The sequence below is a fragment of the Callospermophilus lateralis genome, chromosome 19 (genome assembly GCF_048772815.1).
Source record: "Callospermophilus lateralis isolate mCalLat2 chromosome 19, mCalLat2.hap1, whole genome shotgun sequence".
NCBI lineage: Eukaryota > Metazoa > Chordata > Mammalia > Rodentia > Sciuridae > Callospermophilus > Callospermophilus lateralis.
In genome coordinates this window covers 11312983-11335068 of record NC_135323.1, presented here as the reverse complement: position 1 = coordinate 11335068, position 22086 = coordinate 11312983, and the positions used below count along the sequence as shown (strand labels likewise).

The 22086-nt window shown below is 51.4% G+C and overlaps 1 protein-coding gene across 1 annotated transcript in view; it reads right to left on the bottom strand.

The window, feature by feature from the left end:
• The window catches only part of Bmerb1 (bMERB domain containing 1), an 83122-nt gene continuing 61036 nt past the window's right edge, over nt 1–22086 (bottom strand). Inside the window, exons 3-6 of the mRNA XM_076840680.2 lie at nt 7674–7747; nt 3765–3879; nt 2571–2653; nt 1–113 (exon numbers count right to left, since the gene is read on the bottom strand). Of these exons, the coding sequence (XP_076696795.1) occupies nt 1–113; nt 2571–2653; nt 3765–3879; nt 7674–7747 (385 nt within the window). The remainder of the gene's footprint in view (nt 114–2570; nt 2654–3764; nt 3880–7673; nt 7748–22086) is intronic.

The window sequence follows — 22086 nt, the reverse complement described above, 5'->3', positions numbered from 1 at the left end:
CTACATGATGTTGCACTGGGTGGCCCCGCAGCAATCCTTGATGAGTGCCAGCCCAGTCTTGGCCACTGTGGGCTTGCTAGGTGGGGGCTCTGCTTTCTTCTCTGCCCGGGAGCCTGCAGCAAAGTAGAAGCACAGAGGGAGAGAGGGAGAGAGGGAGAGGTGAGGCCAGGACACCCCTGAGCATCGGCAGCCCCAGCTCACCCCAAGCCCAGGCCAGGCCTTGCTCAGGTGATATGGAGAGCTGCTGTGCATTATATATGGGCCAGTGACTGGTCCCACTTCCCTCTGGGCCCACTGGCTTCCAGCTCTCAGCTTCCAACCACAGCCCTCTCCTAGCCACCATTGTAAATGCCAAGCCTCACCCATGACCTGGCATTCAATCTGAGGGGTCACATCTTTCAAATCTGGGAAATCTGATCCTATATTTTCAGATACCCACCCCACATTGGCTGCTTCCTCTCCTTCTGGATTGCCTACTAGATAGAATCGGACCTTCTCATTCTAGCCTCTCTGATTCATGGCCTCTCGTATTTTACGACTTTTTCTGTTTATGCTGGGTAATTTCCTCAGGTCTGCTTTCCAGTTTATGAGCTGTACCTTCAACTGTGTCTCTGTATTTAGTCCATTGAGTTTTTACTTAAGTGACAATTTTTTTTAAAGGGTAATTTTTTGTAAATCAATCAATTCTTTTTTTCATAGCATCCTGCTTTTTAGCTTTGGTTTCATTCCTTTTGTGTGTGTGTGTGTGTGTGTGTGTGTGTGTGTGTGTGTATGTTGTGTGTGTGTTTTGTACTAGAGATTGAACCAGAGCAGTTAGCCATTGACCCATATCTCACCCTTCTTTATTTTTTCATTTTGAGATCAGGTCTTTCTAAGTTACGTAGGGGCCTCACTAAATTGCTGAGGCTGGCTTTGAATTTGTGATCCTCCAGCCTCAGCCTCCCAAACCACTGGGATTACAGGCGTGCACCACCATGCTTCATGGTGGTACAATTCTTGTTGGGTTTTGATATTTACTGAGCGCTTCTCTTGGTGGGAGTCATTTTTCTCCAGGGTAGTGCTGTGTATCAGGGGATGCAGAAGACTCTCTGATCAATTCTGCATTTGCTCTTGCTAGGGCCCCAGAGATTTCACTGGTTTTCAATTCGCTTTTATTTTTCAATCTGGGATTTCAGCACCAGGATGAGAATTGTGGGCCCACACTTCACCCCTTGCTTATGGTGTGGGCTGGGTGTTTCGATTTCTTACTGAGATCATTTCTTTCTTCTATCCCTAACCTCACACAGAAGGAAGGTTTTCTTGCTCCTTCTCCAAATTGTTGAGTGGAGTTTTTCTATTTTGCCTTTTTTTAGAAGAGTCCGTCCCTCGAGGATGCCGGCTTCAGGCAGGGATCATGGGCCTTGTGGTCTTAGGAATCAATAGAAGGGAAGATAGATTCCCTCCCTTCCTCTGCCTTTTTTTTCTTATGGCGCTTGGAATTGAACCCACTGAGCTCTTTTCATTTTTATTTTTTTGAGACAGGGTCTTGCTAAGTCACCCAGGCTGGCCTCCAACTTGTGATCCTCCTGCCTCAGCTTCCCAAGTAGCTGAGATTATAGGTGTGAGCCACCACAACCAGAAGGTAACAGATGTTCTCCCAGGAGGTAACAGATGGCAAAGTAAACTGGGTTTGTGTCTGTATACACGGTGCAGCTTCTGGTTTTTGTATTCCTAACAAGATTGCAGCCCTGACCCTGGTAACAGCTCCTGTCTCTGTGGCTGCTGGAGGGGGAGGGCATGTGACACAGACCTGGCCAATCAGGGTACCCCAACCTCTCCATAACAGTCACAGGTCTCAGAGAGGGGAACTGGATCGAAGAGAGACCAGAGTCTTCCCCTGAGATTTGTGTATTAAGATACCAGGAGAACAGACCTGGCACCGCCTCGGAGCTGCCAAGCCATGGTTCTGGGATTCTGACCCATGGAGAAGGGGTGTGTGACAGGGGGACATGAAGTCAGCCAAGAAGGGCAGAGATGAGAAATGGGAGGAGAGTGGGGGAATGCTGAGAGTGTTCTCTCTCTGACACCCTGTTTCTTGTCACCCTTCCTCCAACAAATCCTCTTTTTTGCTTAGACCAGATGGAGCTGAGCATCGTTTCTTATAACTGAAGGAGGCCCTTGAATTCAGCAGTGGGGACTCCTCTGAGAAACACGGAGCCAACAAAGAAAGAGAAGACGGCTCCTCGACAGGAGGAGCCAGCATCACTTCAATTACCTGGTGGACACTGGTTCCCCCAAATCGAGGGTCCACCTCGCAGCATTTCCCAGACTTTTTCTTAAACCCTTTTGCTCTAGGTCTTTCGTTAAGGCTCGTATTCTGAGAAGTGCTTCTGGCCTCCAGAGATTCCCAGCCCTGACAGGGGCCAGAGTTCCCGGGGCCTCACCAAACCATGTGACCAGGGAAGGACCACTGCTGTGGTGGAACTGGATTGCAAGAAAGCTTTTTTGCTGTGCCCTCTGGTCCCAGATCTCTCTGACATATCCTTCCCTCTCTCTGGTGGGGGGAGAGGAGGAATGGTGAATGCACTCACTGGCTGGAGATTTGGCTACTTTGTCTAGAGGTTTTAACTTGATTCTCAGGAAATCGGCCATTTCCTTGTCTTCTTCTTGCTCCCTGGGAAGGCAGATGTGCAAAAGAGAGAACAGAGTGAGCAAGGAAACATCTAGGCGCCAAGGGAAGGGGGCGTGAGGTGCTAAACGCGTGGGACCGGGGGTTGTTGGGCTTTGCGGACGGTACCCACGTGTTGTGTGCTCTGTGTGTGGTGCGTGGGGATCGTGCGTGCTGAACTGCTCTGAACCAGAGACATGTCGACAGTGGGTGAATACAGATGCAGAGCTGGGGTGAGAGCCCAGAGCAGAGATGGACATGACCGGACCCAGCTACCCGGCTGGGTGTTTAGTGAGCTGGGCAACATCTCTCCTGACCCTGTACCTTCAAGCCACCCCTGTCACCTGTGCAGGTGTGTGGCAGGTCTTAGAAAGTCACCTCGGCTCACCAAGGTCACCAGGAATAAAGTTGATGGTCCCAGCCCAGCTGAGCAAGGCAAGGCCTATCCAGGAGCCTTGGAGAGGGACCTCAGGGGACACAGAATAAAGAGTTGACTTCCACAAAGAGAGAGACTTCAAAGGCTTTGTTTGGAGACAAAAATTATTAAGAATCAACATTCTCAGCGTTTTCTATGCCCAGACTCCTCAGGAACCTTCCAGAACCCTGGGCCTGTGGTCGTCCGGGTCAAGCTGGCCAGTAGGAATGGGTATAAAAGGAACTTGGAGCCACTGAGGAGAAGGGAAAGGAAGGAAGGAATTGGGGACACTGGGAGGGCAGGAGACGGAAACAAGGCAATATAGGGGCAGAGTTTCTGCAGATACCAACAGGAGACGTTTCTAGAAGTTGCCTTGATGAGTTGGGAAACTATGTAGGGAGCTCTGTCATTTGTTATGTGAAGTCATCTCCCCGCCCCAGGGCACCTCCCTAAATGACCTTCACCTAAGACACACAGGACTTTGCAAGATGTTGGGGGACTGGCTTGGAGTTCTATTAAGTGGGAGGCGGGTCCTCAGGCCCGAAGGCTGGGATTCATTTGGGGTCAGTGACTGGGGAGCCTGGTGGAGGCCGTGTGGGTGTTGGGCAAGGCAGGGCCTCTCCGGAGCAGAGCGTGGGTTTTGTGGGGAAGGAGGAGGTAGGGGTCTGGCGGCCGCAGGCTTGAGGACGTGTCCCCACTCACCTTAGCCGCTCCACCTCCGCGTCGTCCACGAGGAAGTCTCTCTTCTGCACGAGTCTGTGGATCTTCTGGATTAGCTCATCCTCTCTCTGCTTCTGCAGCTTGGTTTTTTCTTCTTCTGGGAAGAACAAAGCATCAGTAAAGAAACAGTTGAGGACAACCCCTCGAAGCACTTGAGTCCGGGGGGCTGGGTCAGGGTCCTGGCTCTGCCAGTTCACTCGCTGTGTGAACCTGAAGAAGCAACGTGGCCTCTTCGAGTCTCGGTTTCCTCATCTGTAAAATACACACAGAATCAGGCTCAAAAAGGCAGCAGATATCAGTGTGTGACTCAGCCCGGCCTTGGAGAGCACTCAGAAAATGGCGGTGACCCCGCAAGGGGGATCTGCAGAAGACAGAGGGGGACAAAGCGCTGGCTGGGGTTTGGTGGGGGGCTGTTCAGGAGGGACCTGCTGTGTGGTGTGGGTGAACCAGTTTCTCAGGGGGTGGGGAAGATTGTCCATGCTGATAACATTAGCCTGTCCCACATACCCAGGGCCAGGAGGGCAAGGAAAGACGGGCTGAAGGTCAAAACAGAAGGAGCCCAGGGGCAAAAATCCTAAACCCACTTCCAGCTCTTTCTGCTCAAATCCGTTCAGAATGAAAAATTTTAAAAAAAAAATGCAGGCAGCTTGTCCATCTGCCCACTTAGGGGCACTGACGGCCTTCAGATCTGGAAGCAGAACTGGAGGTGAGAATAGAGTCATCCTTTGGAATCTATGCAGGGTTGGTTTCAGTTACCCCCCTGCAGATACCAAAACCCAAGGATGCACAGGTCCTTTGTATGCAATGGCACCCTCTGCCCACCCTCCCACAGACTTTAAGCCATCTCTAGCTCACTTACAATGCCTGATCCAATGTCAGTGCTATGGAAATAGTTTTGTTACACTATTGCTTAGGAAATAACACCAAGAAAGAAGGTCTGTACAATGTTCAGTACAGAGACCAGTTTTAAAAATCTATGGTTGGTTGAATCCACGGATCTGGAACCCACAGATCCATACGTCTGAATGGTTGGTTTGTCTCATTAACCAAAAGGCCACCAGCTCATGAAGAAGCGCAGTGGAATTGTGAGCAGTCCCCAGTTCCCGATGACCAGGGCATCACTCTGACCGAGGTGGGGCTTATGAGTCTGATTCCCTAAATCACTTCTCAGCACCACAATGTCCTCCCTGCTACCTCTAAGCCAGGGCCAGTGACTTCCCTCTCCCAGAAGTCAGAGCATCTAAAAGTGTCTCCAGACCTTGCCAAACATCCCTGGTGGGGGGGGCAAACACCCCCCCCCCCAGTTGAGAACCACTTCCAACAACCGTGTGAAGGTGACACTGTTTTCACGTCCACAGCCACACCTCAGCATGCCCCGCTCTCAGGACACAGGGTGGCAGCGGAGATGGTGTGAGACTTTGGACCTGGGCTGTTGTCCAGTGAGAGCTCCCAGACTATCAACACACTGGCAAATTATTTTCTGACCTTGGCTCAAAAAAAGCATGATTTTATTGGCTGTTTACTCTCCACTGAATCCTTTATGGTCACTGTGTTGCTAGGAACATTCATTTCTCTCCTCCTAAATGCAGCTACATCCATCTAGCAACCTGTCACTGGCCCAGGGAAGACGGAGAAAGACGCCCAGCAAGGAAGATGCAGGGGAAGGAGGGGGAGGGAGGCCTGGGAAAGCAGGAGAGGAGGAGGCTCTGGATTTCTGCACAGAAGTCACAGGAAGAAGCAGTTTGCAGGGGACTCAGTGGGGCTGGGGTAGGGCCCAGGGCTCTGTGGCTCTTGAGCCCTGGACCTGGTTTGAGTTGTGTTCTCAGCGGGGACATGGGTAGCATTTCAATCCAGCAGGATGCGTTTTCCAGGGGGCCTGTGGTGTCTAGGTCCTGGGCTGCAGCCTCCCTGGCCTCTACCCGTGGGATGTCACCGCCGATCCTGTCTTTACACTTTTGATATTTGGCTCATCATGAATTTTTCTTGGCACGCATTTAAAATATTTATCATGCCTGCTGAGTTTGGGGAGCTCCTTTGAAGTATCTTGTTCTCCTTGCCCTCCATCTGGCCCTGGTGGCCAACTGCCCCAGTCACTGTCAACCAAAAAGTACCATTTCCATGCCTGCTCTGGAGGCCACCACAGCCTCCGATAGCCTTGGTGGACTCTGTGGTCACACACTCATGCCTCCTTGGCCTTGGTGGGATCCCATGTGTCCTGCTGAGCTAACAATGGGCCCTGGGAGGACACGGCCACCCAAATGCATCTCCAGGGAGGTGGAAATTGGAACCCAGAAGCCCCGAGAGTCGGGCGGTTACATGGGGAGGTCAGGAAAGGGAGGTGGAGGGGCCTTGCATGTCTCAGGTGCTATAGGGGGAAAATAGAATTTGTACCCAAAATGGGAGTTGGTGGCCAAGCACGTTCCACTAGCTTCCGGGTTTCAGGCCCTTGTGAGGCTGGAGTGAGTAGAATATGCCCCCACCCCGACAGATAAGTCCATGTCTGCTCTAATGGGAAATAGGTCCTCTCAGATATTCATATCACCCTGTGCAGAAACAGCCTATTTCCAAAGTAATTTGAAAATCACTTGGCAGATGGGATTAGTGAAGCTAAAATTAAGTTACACTCATAGAGCGGACTCTCTGTCGTCCAGTGACCGGGATCCTCGGAAGAGCAGACGTCAGAGGCAGGCCGGGATGATACAGCTGTCAGCCAAGGACTGACAGGGACCATCGATGGTGGAAGAGACGGAGACTCTCCTCTAAGCCTCTGGAGAGAGCACGGCCTGTCGGTATCTGGACGTCAGACTTCTGGCCTCCAGAAGTCTAAGAAAATTCACCTCTGGTTGTTGTAAGTCACCAGAAGTGGGGAACCACACAAAATAAATACAGCATGTGAGGGTTCCAGGAGACGTCCTCGTCCTCGTAGTGACCGAGGGCTTTGTGTTCACATAACCCCGGATGGGTCTCTGCACCTTTCCACCAAATTCCCCCTGGAAGAGCTAGAAGAGTGGAACCAGCCTGGTGGCTCTCACCCCTGGCTGGTCATCACGATCATGTGGAAGGTGCCCCCACTACCCCCTAGTCCTTGGGGTTGAACCCAGGGCTGCTCCGCCACTGAGCCACATCCCCAGCCCTTTTCATTTTATTTCAAGACGGGGTCTCACTAGGTTACTCAGGCCGGCTTAGAAACCTGTGACCCTCCTGCCTCAGCCTCCCCAGCCACCAGGATTACTGGCATGTGCCCCCTTGCCTGACTAGAAAGCTTTTCAAAATTACCAGGTCCCGCACCTGACCAAATGAATCAGAATTTCCAGTGGTGACTGGACTATAGTATTTTTTTTCCCATTTATTTATGGTTTAATTTTAATGCTTAACTGGTTTTGGTGATTTTTATGGAGATATAATTCACACACCATGGAGTTGGCCCCTTTCAGTTAGGACAGTGGGCTCAGTGGTTTATCCCCAGAGCCTCACACATGCTAGGCCAGCGCTCTGCCCCTGAGCCACAACCCCAGCCCATAACCACTATCTTCTACTTGTTCCCAAGCAGGATGATGATGGTAGTAATCGCTAATATTTACTGGACGGTTTGGGCCACGTATCAAGCTAAGTGTTTGGTCTGCAGGGTACATTTACAGTTAGTGAGTACTATTACTGTTGTTATGTTCTATTTTCAGAGAGACACTGAGTCTCAGAGAGGTGACTTTCCCAGGGTCCAAACGTGGCCAGGCCTGCCCGGCTTGAACTTGTACTTGGACCCCGTGTTCAGGGTGCAAGAGTGAAGCCAGGCTCGGAGGAGAGATGAACCCGTCTCCCAGACCCCGGGGTGCAGATGGAGCCGGCCGGGGGCCCCCAAGCAGCTGCTAGCAGGGAGTGAGCGCGCGTGGTTACCTGGGATGGCGACCAAGTTCTGCAGCTCCTGCTTGAGGTCCATGATGTCCTTGCAGAGCTGAATGTCATCCATCCTGGGGAAACAAGGTCACATCAACAGAACACGCCCCCAGCATCACCCGCTTGAGCAAAGAGGGCTGTGGGAGGGGGTCCTCCCGCACAGCCCGTGGGTGCTTGGTGGTCACTTTGGGTGTCGACCTGACTGGATTGAGGGATGCCTCAGGGGCTGGTGAAGCACAGTTTCTGGATGAGTCCAGGCGGGCTCTCCAGAGGAGCCTGGCCTGTCGGTCCTGGCCTGTGTGGGAGGAACCGGCCTCAGTGTGGCTGGGAGCCCGGATGGAGAAGGACAAGGAGAAGGTCCTGGGGGGTGTTCTCCCTGCTTTTCTGTCGCCCTCCCTCCCTCCTTCCCAGCCCCCCTCTTGGAGCAGGACGCCCTTCTCCTCTTGCCCTCGGACATCAGTCTCCACCTTTGGATTCTGGGACTTGTACTAACGTCCCCTGGGAGCGTGGGCGGGCTGCAGCATCAGCTCCCCTGGTTTGGAGGCTTCAGGCCTGCACTGAGCCACACCACCAGGGTCTCTGGCTCCCCAGCTGGCCGACAGCCCACAGGGGACTCCTCAGCCTCTGCCGTCCTGTGAGCCAATTCCCCCAACAAATCCTCTGTCCTGTGTCCTCTTGGTTCTGTGTCTCTGGAGAACCCAGACTGATACACACGAGGAGCCTTCCAACCACTGCCGTTACCCCACCGCTCAGCAAGGATCCGTCCCTGTGAATGACGCCGGGATCCTCTGCTTCTGGTCTCCTTGTGCCTGTTGTGCTGTTGGGCAGGAGCTCCTCTGTTGCAGGCTCAGGTTGTTTTATACTTTTATTTATTTTTTTTCTCTTGATTTACGTTCAGCAATTCTAAGCAGGCCAGGTGTGGTGGTGCAGGCCTGTAATCCCAGCAACTCGGGAGGCTGAGGCAGGAGGATCACAAGTTCAAGGCCAGTGAGAGCAACTTATCAAGACCCTATCTCAAAATAATAATATTAATAATAATAATAATAATAATGGGCTGGGGGTATAGCTCAGTGATAAAGGGCCCCTAGATTCAATCCCTCATACCAAAGGGGAAAAACAAAACTTGAGCATTACAAAAATTCACAGCACAGAGAAAATCTCACTAATCCTTTAGCGAAAGTATTGCTAACAGTTTGATGTGTATCTCTTGTGATTTTTTTTTTCTCTTTTTTTTGGCGGGGGGGCGGGCACCGTGGATTGAACTCAGGGTCACTCGACCACTGAGCCACATCCGGGTCTCACTGAGTTGCTTAGCGACTCGCTTTTGCTGAGGCTGGCTTTGAACCCGCGACCCTCCTACCTCAGCCTCCCAGCCACTGCGATTACAGGCATGCGCCACTGCACCCAGCTCTCCTAATTTTTAAAATGCCTATGCTACCATATGTGACACCATTATTATTATACAAAAATATTTTGGCAATCTGCTTTTTTGACTTTTTCTTTCTTTCTTTTTTTTTTTTTTTTTACTTAATAATATATCTGGGCATTTTTCCCTGTCAGTTCATGCAAATATATTCATTTTTAATGAATGCAGTATATTCTATTATGTTGATATACAGTGATTTATTTAACTAGTTTTGTATGCATAGACTTCTGGGTATTTATCTGATCCATCTCAATGATAAACTCTCAGAAATGCAATTGCTTAGTCAAGTGACATGAACACTTATATTTTAATAGAATATTCCAAATTGCCCCCCAGGGACATTGTACGTATTCCCACCGAAGGTGTGTTGGGGGGGGTGCTCACTCCTATAATCTCAGTAATTGGGCTGCAGACACAGTTTTCCTTATGCATGATAGTTGGTTGTGTATGTTATAAAAGTCAGCTTGTCTTACTATAAATAATATTGTAATGGCTGCCTGGAACTTCACCATGTCGATTCGCAAGGGCTGTGTTCACTACGTCCATATCTGATTACAGGGTGGGTTTTCAGGTGGCTTGTGCTATTTCAGGATAAATGTTAGTTAATATGAAGATTTTTCTTGGAATCTCAGAAGTGGAACCATTAGGTACAAATGGCTTGATTAGGTCTGTGGCCGTTGAGATCTATTTTCTAACCGCTTCCCTAAGGGTGTACATTGGACATCCCCTCTGCACATCTTTATGAGCATCTTCTGACACTGTCCTGGGCTTGGGGATACATCATCAAGCACAAACAAGAGCCTCATAAAGCTACCCCTCTGGCAGCTGAGATAGAAGGCACACCCAGATAGTCAATCCCTCAGTCTCCATGGGGGATTCCCTCTAGGATCCCCGAAATCCCAGGATGCTCAAATCCTGTACACAAAATGGCTTGGTATTTGTCCAGACCCTTCACACATTCTCCTCTAGACTTTAAATCATCTCTTGATTACTTGTAATACCTAATGCAACAAATGCTATGCACCCACTTAGAGGTGGACACAATGTCTTTATTTGACTTTATGTGGTGCTGAGGATCGAACCCAGGGCCTCATGCATGCTAGGCGAGTGCTCTACCACTGAGCCCCAGCCCCAGCCCGAGAAGGATTGTTAAGACTGTTATTTTAGTGATGTAGAAACAGGTCAAGAGTCTCAGCTGGTCCCTCCTGTTAGTGGGAACGGGGCCAGGACTAGAGATGGACTGCAGAGCCCAGTCTGAGTTGGCTGATCTGTCTGCAGCGTCTTCAAAAGAGCGCCACCTGCTGGCTCCTTTCCATAGCGCAGTCCACCACCAGCATCCGGGGCCCTGCCCTGTGAGGGTCAGGAAGTGCCCATGGTCTTCCAATCCATCTTTCAGGACCAGAGCCGGGGTGTCCTGCTGCAGCCCCGCCCCAGAATGTCTCGCAGGTGGCAGGCGCCCCAGGTGAGCAAGCTCCGGCTTGCCAGAGGCACGGGATGTTCCCGCTGGTGATCAGTCACCTGGAGGGATTCCGAATCCTTCTCCACACCCACACAGGGATCAGGCTGCTGGGTGGTTCTCAGCGAGGGCAATTTTGGTCCCTGAGGACAAATGTCATGTCTGAAGACGTTTTTGGTTATTCCACGTGGGTGGGGGGCTGCTCCTGGCATCCAGGGGGAAGAGTCCAAAGATGGCGCTAAACACCCTACAGTGCCCAGGACAACCCCTGGTCGACAATGATCCCTTTCAATATGTCAATCATGCTGAACTTGAGAACCCTTGGGTTACAACCCAGAATCCACAGAGATAGCTTTATCAAAAATTCTTGAAACATGAGAGAGGAGAAGATGGAGAGAGAGAGAGAGAGAGAGAGAGAGAGAGAGAGAGAGAGAATCTCCAACAACCAAATGAGTTCAGGGAAGGAAGGAGTGTGACCTGTGAGCTGTCCGTTCCTCCTCATGGCTTTTCATGCTGGGACAATGGTGGAAAATTGGCCATTTGACCAGCTTTGGAGAGGTGGTAGGCCCTGTCGGAATAATAGTGCTGCTGATTTACAAAATTTCTTTGAAAGTGACCCGGTCTGCAGCTGGAGTTAGTTGTAGTCTAATGGAAGCCCCCAGGGACGGCGATGGGAAGGCCAAAGCAGACTGTCAGAGGAAAGGGTTGACTTTTTAAAATAGTCAACTTATCTGGCTCCTTTTCTGCAAGTCGCAGAGGCTGCAGACTTCTCTGGAGGGTAAGAAGCAGAGGAAGTGACGTTGACCCTGGAGATGGTTAGGTCTGGGTGTGAGGTGTCCCCCAGAGCTCCTGTGTGAGACAATGCAAGGAGGTTCAGGGGTGAAATGACGGGGCTGAGGGCCTTGGCCTGATCAGTGGATCAGTCCCCTGACAGGGATTAAGTGGGTGGTGGCTGGAGGAGGTGGGTCCCTGGAGCTGTGCCTTGGGGTATGTATTTTGTCCGTGTTGAGCAGTGCTCTCTGTTTCCCCGAGGGTCCCGTCCTGAGCTTTTCCTCCACCACTCCTCCGCCATGATGTTCCGCCTCACCCAGAGCCCAAAGAATGGAGTCCGCCCTCTGTGGACTAAGACCTCTGAAAACATGAGCCCCCAAATCAACTTTCCCTCCTCTGATTGTTCTTGTCAGGTCTTTTGGTCACAGCAGGAAAAAATAAAAAATAAGATGGATCACTGATCTGGGATTTGGAGCTCAGGTCCCAGTCCAAACCCTCCATGATTCTGGGAAAGTCTCTGGACTTCTGTTTCAGTGACCCTAGGGCCCTGTTCTTCCAGTACAGAGAGGACTTGTTTTGCAGCCACCCGGATCTGAGGGCAGGTCTCAGTTCCACCATTGGCCGTGAACGATCTCAGCGTCAGAGCCGTCACAGGTGAAAAGGAAAAACGCCTTCACCTGGGCTCCTGTGAGCCTTGACCAGGAAGCCGGGATTGGCCCACGTGGAGCAGGTGTGTAGGAAAGGCCACTTCCGTCCACCCCTCTGCCCTGGGTGAGGCTGAGTCACTCCGGCCGCCCAGCGGCAGAGGACATGGCTCACCTTCATGGGGTGGCGGGGGGCAGATAATGAACGTGTTCCTTGGCTCCACTGGGTTCCTGAGCTTGAGTGCGGCCCCCAGGGCAGCCTAAGTGTTGACAAGTCCCCAGGGAGCCCCGGAGCTGGGCTATCTCTCAACATCACACTGGAGACCAAGGGACCAGAGAGGTGGCTGCCAGTGGGCTCAGGGGACGCACCTAAGAAAGAAAAGCCCTGGGGATGCTTCTTGGAAGGCCGCGCTACCGGTCGCCTCTCAGGGGCTCACTGAATGACCAGCGTGTCAACCTCCGTCCATAGGGGTCCCTCGGTTGTAATCAGACCCTCATTCTTGGATGTGAAGCTCAGTCCCCAAAAGTATGTCACCTCCCTCCCGCACAGTGTACTCTTCTCCTCCAAGAGTGTTCTGGACTGTCTTAGTTTTTCGATCCTTTTTCTTTTAGCAGTGCTGATGGTGGGGCCCTGGGCCTTGTGCATGCCAGGCAAGTGGCAGCTCAGCGGAGGGCTGACCATCCAAGGAGGACTGAGTCCCTCCACTTCCAGCCTCTGCGTATCCTATTTTGCGGAATGAAACGCTGTGCCCTTCCAGGATCAACAGTGAAGCCACTGAGAGCTTTTAACAAAATGGCGATGCTGTCCTTTCGCCGTTGAACAGTCATGTCCACCCCTTTGTGGGTGACGTGGCTGTTGTCACACTACCATGGCAGAGGTGAGTCACCGTGACAGGGACTCAACGGCCTTCCAGGCCTGAGATACTGACAAGCTGGCCCCTTATCGAGAAATGCTTCTGGCCCCTGACCTTCAGAAAGAGCTATGGAAAGTCCTGAGGGCCAAATTGCAAAGCTGGAGAAATCACCTTCACCTCACATGAGTGAAGAACCCCGTGTCCAGAGAGGGGACTACTGTCCATGGACCCACAGACTCTTCCAGAACACGGCTCTTGAGGGCCCACTGAGAGCCAGACTTCCAGACTCAATTTTCACTTCCTGGAGACACTGAGAATCAGGCCAGCGACCAAGACCCCGTGGAGTGGTGGCGGGGCTCTCACCCACCCCACTGTCCTGATCTAGGGCCCAGGGACCATTTTCTTCTCCAGGTAGCAGCAGGGAATTGGGCTGTGCCCGGTGCACATAAGGCTGGCCAACAGACCTCCTGCAGTGCCCGCCAATGCGATCCGGAGGGTTCTGCCACACATCTGACCATCTACCCGCCCTTCACTCCACTGATGTGTGGAGGAGATATTGAGTTTGGGTAATTTCTTTTTCTTTTTTAAAAATTTTTTACTCCCCCCTCCCCCGCCCAGACTCTTCCCAAGATCCTGCCTAGGCTGAGACACTTACCACCTCCCCTTCAAACCACAGATGGAATAGACTAGCCCCGATGTCCCCAACCCCAGCCCTAAGGCGGTTGGCTTAGCTGGTTCAGAATTAATCACAGATGGGAAGGAAGAGTAAGAGGTGAAGGAAGAAGGAAGAAAGGAAGAAGAAATAAGAGGCCAGAAGAGGGGATGACATGCATGTCTTAAAAGAACTGGTTGCAGATGCAGTTTTCCAACTCCAGGAAGAACTTCATCGACACAAGAGCTGCCGCTGGCGGCCTGCAGGGGGCGCCCGAGAACACACAGCTGACGTCCAATGGATCCGGTGAGCCACCAAGGGGACAGGGGCGCCAGATTTAGCAAATGGAAATACAGAGCTCACAGCTGGGTGTGGTGGCACGGCCCTGTGATCCCAGCTACTCAGGAGTCCGAGGCAGGAGGATGGCCAGTTTGAGGTCAACCTGGGCAACACAGCAAGACCCTGTCTCAAAATAAATTTTAAAATAGGGGCTGAGGGGTGTCACTCAGTGGGAGAGAACCCCTGGATTCCATCCCCAGCACCACAAAAAATAAAAGTGAATCTTTAAAAAAATGCAGAGCTTAGGGGCTGGGGTTGTGGCTCAGCGGTAGAGCGCTCGCCCAGCACGTGCGGGGCCCTGGGTTCGAATCCTCAGCACCACATTAAAAAATAGATAAATAAATAAAATAAAGATATCGTGTTAAAAAAAAAAAGCAGAGCTTACAATCATATTTGCATTTCAGACACACAACAGATTTTAGTATAAGTCTGTCTCAACAGGGAACATACTCAAGAGGGTGTTCACTGCTTATCTGAAATTCGTATGGATTCAGATCAAGCTGGATCTCCTGTGTTTTATCTGGTCATCCTTCAAGAGGACCACTAGGCTCTTAAACTCATGTTGAAATGTGATTTTAATAGGAGTTCAATTTCGCTGTAACAGTACTGGGGCCTTGGGAGGCCATGGGTCATGGTCAAGGCTAAAGGCCCTTGTGTAGCCATGGCTCCTGACACCAGGGTGGGTTCCGCTGGTGGGTGCCCTCTGCCTCCTGCCACGCTGTGCTGAGCCCTCCCGGGCTCTGTGCCCTGGGACTTTCCGGGCTCCAGCACTGTGGGAGATACATGGCTTTGTGAATTACCCAGTCTGTGGTCTCCTGTTGTAGCCGAGGAAAATGGGTTAGGACAAGGAGGGAGGTCACTGTTTCAGTATCAGCCTCATCTTCTGAGCAGTCCCTGGCCCAGGGGCCGCTCCCTTGGACGGGGAGGAAGTCTCCAAAAGGCCCAATGGTTGGAATAACAGCAGAATATCCTAGCCTCGGTTCTCCCCACTCCGGCTGAAGAGCCCTCTGTGGACGAATTTCCACTTCTGTGAGAATTTGAAAAGACAGCAAGCAAGACTCTAAGGGGAACCAGACAGTGATGTCCAATGGACAGACAGTTGACATTCAGGACGCTAGGACGGATCCATGCTAAGGACTCAGCAACACTGAGACCCTCTAGTCTGTCGACTCTGTTTAGGGTTTTATCCTAAGGAGATGATTATGGGCACATAAAGATTGAGCGATGATTATGTCTAGTACAAGTATCGCCTTGTTGACAATAACAGAAAATTGGGAACAACCTAATGTCCAATGATGGGGCTGCTGAAACCAATTATGGTACATGTGCACGAGGGAGTTCCACAAGCATTAAGCATGAGGCTTGGAAGAGATGTTATCCCTGTGAGAGAATGAACCATTAAAAAAAAAAAAAAAAAAAAACTGGATAGAAAATGTTATGTTCCGATTTCACAAAGTACATATGCATTGAAAAGAGAACAGAATCCATGCTTTGATACATGCTTTGATAGCCGAGTGCCGTAGCGCATGCCTATAAACCCAGCGGCTTGGGAGGCTGAGGCAGGAGGATCCCAATTTCAAAGCCAGCCTCTGCAAAAGTGAGGCACTAAGCAACTCAGCGAGACCCTGTCTCTAGATAAAAATACAAAGTAGGACTCAGTGGTCAAGTGCCCCTGAGTTCATCCCCAGGAACCCCCCAAAAATGGTTTGTTAATTTTGAAGGAATGGTTATTTAATTTGCTTCTCTGTATCTTTGATTTTCATTTTTGCAATAAGCATATTTAATTTTTTTTCTTTGTTTGCTTTTTGTTTTGGGTATTTTTTTGGCGGGGGGGGTGCTAGGGATTGAACACAGGGCCTTATGTATGCTAAGCACATGCTGTACCACTGAAGTACATTCCCAGCTCCTGATTTTTTTAAAGGTCCGTGTTGGGTTTCGTTGTTGTTTTTTTAAACTGTCCAGCCGCTGCGAGAAATGGAAACTCCAGTGGTCCATTTTCAGATTACAGTATTTAGCCTCAAATGTGAAATGACAGGAATATAAGAACATCGGCCAGAGAGGAAATAGAACAAGTGGTTACCAGCAGTGAACACCAGCGTGTGACAGATTCACAGTCCCTGGACACACAGGAGGTGAGGGGAAGGGCCAGCCTGACCAACAAAGACAGAATTCCTCTGTGCTCACCTGCGCTCCGTCCCTCCACCAGGCAACCCAGGGAGGGGGTCACTAAAGGCGTGTTTCTCTAAGGAATCCAATAGGTGACCGTAAAACCTAAGCGATGCACCCGTGGTGCTCAGCCAGGGGGAAACCTGGGAAGGACCTGGGATAAGATGCTGACGGCTCCCCAGACCTGGGACCTTACAACGCTGCTTTCTCTGTGCCCTTTGCCTTCAGTCCTTTCTCTGGGTCTGGGCAGTGTGTGTCTCAGCCCCTCCTTTCCTCCCAGACTAACACGGTCAGCCGGGGGTCACCTCAGCAGAGCCCCTCTGTGCCCTGGCCTGCAGCTCATTCCAGTGGGAATCCCACTCTGCGTCCTTCAGTCTGTCCAGCTCCTCCTCCCGCCCTGGGGTCCCGTGGTCCAGGATCCATTCCCCCCCCAGCCTCCAAGCTGCCCCTGAACCTTCTGGAAGCTCCGGGGCTGGATCAGGTCCTCTTCCTTCCTGCTGCCACAGCCCCCTCTCACCCTCCTGTGGCCCCAGTGATACCACCTCAGCTCCGTGATGGAGGACAGGGCCACACTGGCAGGCGGGCACGGGGACGCACGCACCGTCCTGGATTTCACTGGAACGAGGCCTAGAGATTGCAAGTGCAGGTGGAAAATTTTGGAACCCCATGCTAGAGACTCCATGAGGGAACAGCATCTATCAAAGGCGGTGAGTCACCCCTGGAGGAATCCAATTAAACACCCGTAATTCGAGCGGTGCTGCTCAGCGCTCTGCTGTCGATACCGCTGCTATTCTGAGCTCTCTCGGCACTTGCAGGGGGGGGCCCCCACACCCCACCCTACGCCTTCCATTTGCCATCACCTGCCAAGACTCCCCACCGATGCCCTCTTCCCTCGCCTCTCCCAAGTCCACCCCTCCTCATGCTGATTCCCATAAAAACTAATTTTCAGTTGACAACTTCCTGTCCATTTGGAACCGGTCCCTGCAATGTCTCAGAATCCTCACAGCCCGTGGGGCGAGTGTTCTCGTTCTCAGAATCTCAGAGAGGTAGAGCAGATCACCCCAGATCACACAGCAGGCAAGATGTGAATGAAGAGACTCTGACTCCAGAGGTGCTACAGTTTCCAGTCTCACGGTCTGTCTACATGTGCCACCAAGCCGTACCTGCTGTCACCCTCTGCCCCAGGAACCCTTTACTTTGTCCCATCCTGGCAGTTAGGAGTCTTTAAAAAATGCTCTCAACTTGGGGCAGTTCCAAGGGAAGGGCTTGGTTGGGGTGGGGGATGACTTCAGCTCAACCCAGCATTTCCATTAGCCTTCAAAACCACCTCCGCGTTTACAGTTCCTTGGTGAGAGAGGCAATGGATATCTCCCCAGCTTTGTGTGAAGCATGCGAGCCAAGCGTGGCGGAGAACCGTGCTGTTTTTACTGGTTCGTATCCCAGCAGTCTCAGCTAACACTGTGGGCTGCGTACTCTAAGAACAGCTTTCAGATAAGTCCCCTGACCCTCCTGGGCCTCTCCCACGTAGGGACTCTAAAGCTGTCACTCCTTTCAACCGAGAATCCAAGGAATGAAGAGGGAGAAAATCTTAGCAACGTAATCAGCCGTCCCAGGAAGACACCCCCCCTTTGGGTACCGCGAGCACCGTCTCAGCTGAGCCCTGCCCCTGCCAGAGCACAGAGCATCCTTCTCTGAGTCCCTCGCCCACAATTCCCATTAGATTGACTGCACAAGCAGCCACGGATCAGCTTTTGATGATAATTAATGTTTAAATCAACGTCATGTTTATTCAGCACTAGAGACGAGCGGTTTTTTTTTTGGCAGAGAAGTGGGATTCCCAGGGCTTAGTGAACCACAGGGGGCAGCCAGTGTCCTCTGCCAGGTCTTCCAACAAAGAAGGGCAGTACAGGGCGAGAGTCAGCTAGGTGACAGCCGGCTGGGAGTGGCTGGGAGGTGGAGGCTTGGCGGTGTCCTCTGCCAATTTCCGTGGTATAACTACTCGCCACGGCTGCAGATTCTAAGCTACCCACAGCGTAACACCGAGTCCGCAAGATTCCCGAAAACTGAACATCGCCGGCTGAACTCAGCCAGAGGACAAACCTGGGGATGTCTCTCTCCAGCCCACTTTGATCTTCATTCAACATTAATTCAGAAGAGAATCGGAGCGCTCGGTGGGGACCCTGATGATTTCGGTTACCATTGACCCAGAATTCTCTGTGCGCGCTCTGGTTTAAAGCTGAGAAGTGCCTTTTACAGATGATCTCCATGCTTAGAACCATCCATCGAGATAGGTGTGATCATCTCTCTTACAGATGAAGAGGCTGCAGCTCGAGTTAAGTAGCTCGTGCAGAACCTCACAGCTAGTTGAATGGCGGAACGGGATGCTAACCGGAACGGTCTGACTCGGAAGCCGGCATTAAGGCCGAGAGAAATCTCTATTGTTCCAAGCAATCTGGCCTGGGAAACTTCAGCATAGTCCCACGTCCCCCCATCCCTCCACCCCCAAATCCTGCAGATGGCAGGACTCATTTTACTTGGAAGGCTCTTTAGAGACCACCTAGGGTTCTTCACTCGGGGTCTTTGCCGGGTGGTGGGGGCCTGTGGGAACGTCCCCATTCTTGTTGGCCAGAGTTGGGATTTTCATTGCTCACCACCCAAACCCTACTTTGGGGGAAATGGTTCATTGCACCAATCATTGTTAGAAAAGCCCCCTTTCCCCAGGCTCAGCCCACCAGAGACTCGTGGCCAACATGTTGACCAGTGGACAAAAGACACAGAGATCAAAGGACAGTGGGGTTAGACGGGTGGCGTCCAACAGCGGTGGCAGTGGCCTCCTGCCCAGACAAGTCCAGAGGATGGTCTTGGGGGGCCTCCCTCTCCTACCCATGTTCCAAGCCTTTCTCTGTAGATTCCTTTCGCCTCCTCGGGCCCCCACCACACTAAGAATCAGACTGACCCATACTGTCGGGCAGTGTCGGTTCCCATGGAGGGTGGCCAAGACCCCTACCTGACACGCACTCACTCTCCCCCAGATGCTCCTGTCAATCAGCCCACAGCCTCACACGGGAAGCCTGCTGGGGACAGCTGTCTCTGTTTCACATCCCCTTCTACGGATCGGCACCTCGGTAGCGCGTCCCTTATCAGTTCTGGTCAAAAGACCCCAGTAGGAGGGGGTTAGGGTGGGCTTGTGAGATTGGGGACTAGCGGGAGCTGGCCAGCCGTGACCACCTGGTGAAGGGGAGGCTGCCAGCCTCCAGGAGCCGGCTGTCTCATGGGAGCACACTGTGATTTCCTTCAAGGGCAGGTTGTTCCAGAAGAGTGAGCCCGGCCTTCCCCAGGCTCCTCCTTTCTCGCCACTCGACCTCTCTCTTTTTGTGATGCCATCCGCCATGTTGTGACGCAGCCCAGGGCCCTCTCCACCATGGCACTGTTTGGACTTTCTAGCCACCAGAATTTTGCGCCCGACACATCTCTTTTCTTATGTATTATTGAGCATCCGGTATTTCGTTATAAGCCTCACGAAACAGACCGAGACGGGGGTGCCTTGGGGGTTCCTGAGGTGTGGCCAGTGCTCTAGCCTCTATCTGCTTCCCAGCAGGCTTGTGCAATCGTCTGATTTTTGCCTTAATCTCAGTTTTTTGTTCCAGAATGGCCTTCTCTGATGTTGGCAATCTGCACAATGATTTGTGTCCAACAAAGGATGCCAGGGCCAAGCCCCGAGGGCCACGCCAGCACCTGGCTGCCGGGGCGGCTTCTCCTTCTTGCAGCCTAAGTAATGATTTTTCTACTTCCTGCCTCCCCATAAATCACCAAGAAACCGTCCACTATAGAGACCAGTCTGCTGTCTTCCCTGCAGTCCCCGACGCGATGTCCTGCACACCAAGGTGCCCTGGGGGCGCTCAGTGACCTGGATTATGGGAACAGAGAGCTCCTTGAGACCTGGCGTTATTACAATCAGGACTCAGGATTCTGTATTTTCACATTTAAAAAATGTGACTCATAGAGAATTTATTTAACTCATTAACAAGGGAACCAGTAAGATGGGAAAGCTCCTTCCAAGAGCATTTAAGGATCTGTAGGCAGATTTTTAAAGAATCTTAGAATATGATTACCAGGCTATGGGCAAAGCTGCTTAACACCCCTCAAGGAGAAAAAAAATCCTATTCCTTTAAGGTGATCTTTTCCACAGGACAGAAGTTTACAAGTGGATGTGTAATTCATCACGTTGATATTCTAATAAAACAGTTAATAACCAAGTTAGAAACCGGGTGCAGTGGTGCACACCTATAATCCCTGGGACTTAGGAGGCTGAGGCAGGAGGATCCCAGCAAGTTCAAGGCCCGTCTTTGCAACTTACCAAGACCCTGTCTCAAAAAAAAAAAAAGGACTGGAGATGTGGCTCATTGAGAGACCACCCTCGAGTTCGATCCCTAGTACCAAAAAATAAATGTAGAAATAGATAACAAAGTTAGAGACATGCACCCTCTCCCTGACATTCACATCATCCTGGGGCAGCCTCCAAGCAGAACAACATGGAGAGTTTATTTCCAGTTTTTAGTTAATGTTGATTTTTAAGGCATGGCACAGGGACTGTGTGGCTTTAAGAACATCACCAACTGACATTTCTTCATGCCCCTACTTCATATCCTGCATCTTCAATAGCAGCAGCACCTGGCTCATGTTTACTGAGCCGTTACACGGTTAGATACTGTGATACCTATTTATAAGCCTTATCTCATCTACTACTCACACAAAATCCCTGTGAGGTCATTGATCCTGAGGAAAACAGGCCCGGCAGGATAAAATATATATCTGGACTTTGTCCCAGCTTCTTAGCGTGGAGTTCCTAAAACCCCTGGAAGTTTCTAAACAGTAGCAGCGTCTTGTTGGAGATGGAACCCCCTCTTTTGCCCTCACCTGAGTGGGTGCTAAGGAGGTGACTGGGTGGGGGTACAGAGCCTCAGGATGGGGACTGGTCACAGAGGAGGCTGCAGATTGAGCTACAAACCCCTCAGCCGTGAGGACGAGGAGCCGGGGGTGTGCCGGAGTGGCAGCTGGCCCACTGCGGGGTGGCGGCTCTAGCCAGATCCCTGTGTTTCTCTTCCATTTGGCTGTTCAGAATAAACCCCCTAAAAGTAAAGATTTTCTTGAGTTCTGAGTCATTCTGCAAAACGTTGAACGTGAAGGGGGGGCATTATAGGAACCTCCAAATTGAGAGTCACCTAGGCAGAAGCAAGGGTGGCCCCGGACTTGTGAGTGGCATCTAAATTAGGGGCAGTTTAGTGGGACAGAAGCCTTCAACTTGTGGGATGTGACACTAACTCCAGGTACCTGGGGTCAGAATTGAACCGGATGGCTGGACCCCCAGCTGGCGTCTGAGAATCAGAAGCATCGGTGTTGAAAAGGGTCGCATGTTTGGGGTCAGAAGTGGTATCAGAAGCTGCCGTACAAACAAGGTACGGAGAAGTGGATAACTGGCCTAAGACCACGCAGCTGGGGAGCATCTCCCTGGGGAAAACTTGATCTAAGTCAGTCATTCATGAGGACGTTAGCCGTGTCTCCTGCCCACTCTGTTATTATTTATTCCATATTTTCTTTATGTTGATTCACTTGTTAAAAAATAGCACCATAAAAGGAAAACTAGTATTTTCCCTAAAAGACGTGAAAATTAATGTTTTCCCCAAACTACCCCAAACCATGCCAGAGCATACCTCATCTGGGGTAAACTGGACCAAGGTCACTTGGCCAAGATCTCAGCACAGGGTCCTGTCTCTGTCTGGGGTCTGTCCTGGCCTCCTCCCGCCGTGGGGTGCTTCTGGACAACTCTGTCAGGGCAGCCAAGTGCAGAGAACTAGAAAGTTCTCAACTTGGCTCAAAATGGGACTGAGGGGGAAACCAGAGTGACAGCAGACAGCAGATGGCCACAGGACTGACTCCTCGGAGCAGGTGACGTGTGCTGGGCAAGCTGCCCTGAGTTTAGCCAGCAGGGCCCGGGCTGAGCTGCAGCAGACCTACTTGGATCATTCTAGGATCAGATGGCATTTGTCTGGGGAAAAGCTCAAGGTCAACTCCAAGGAGCGACCTCAGGAGAGTATGAGAACTTGA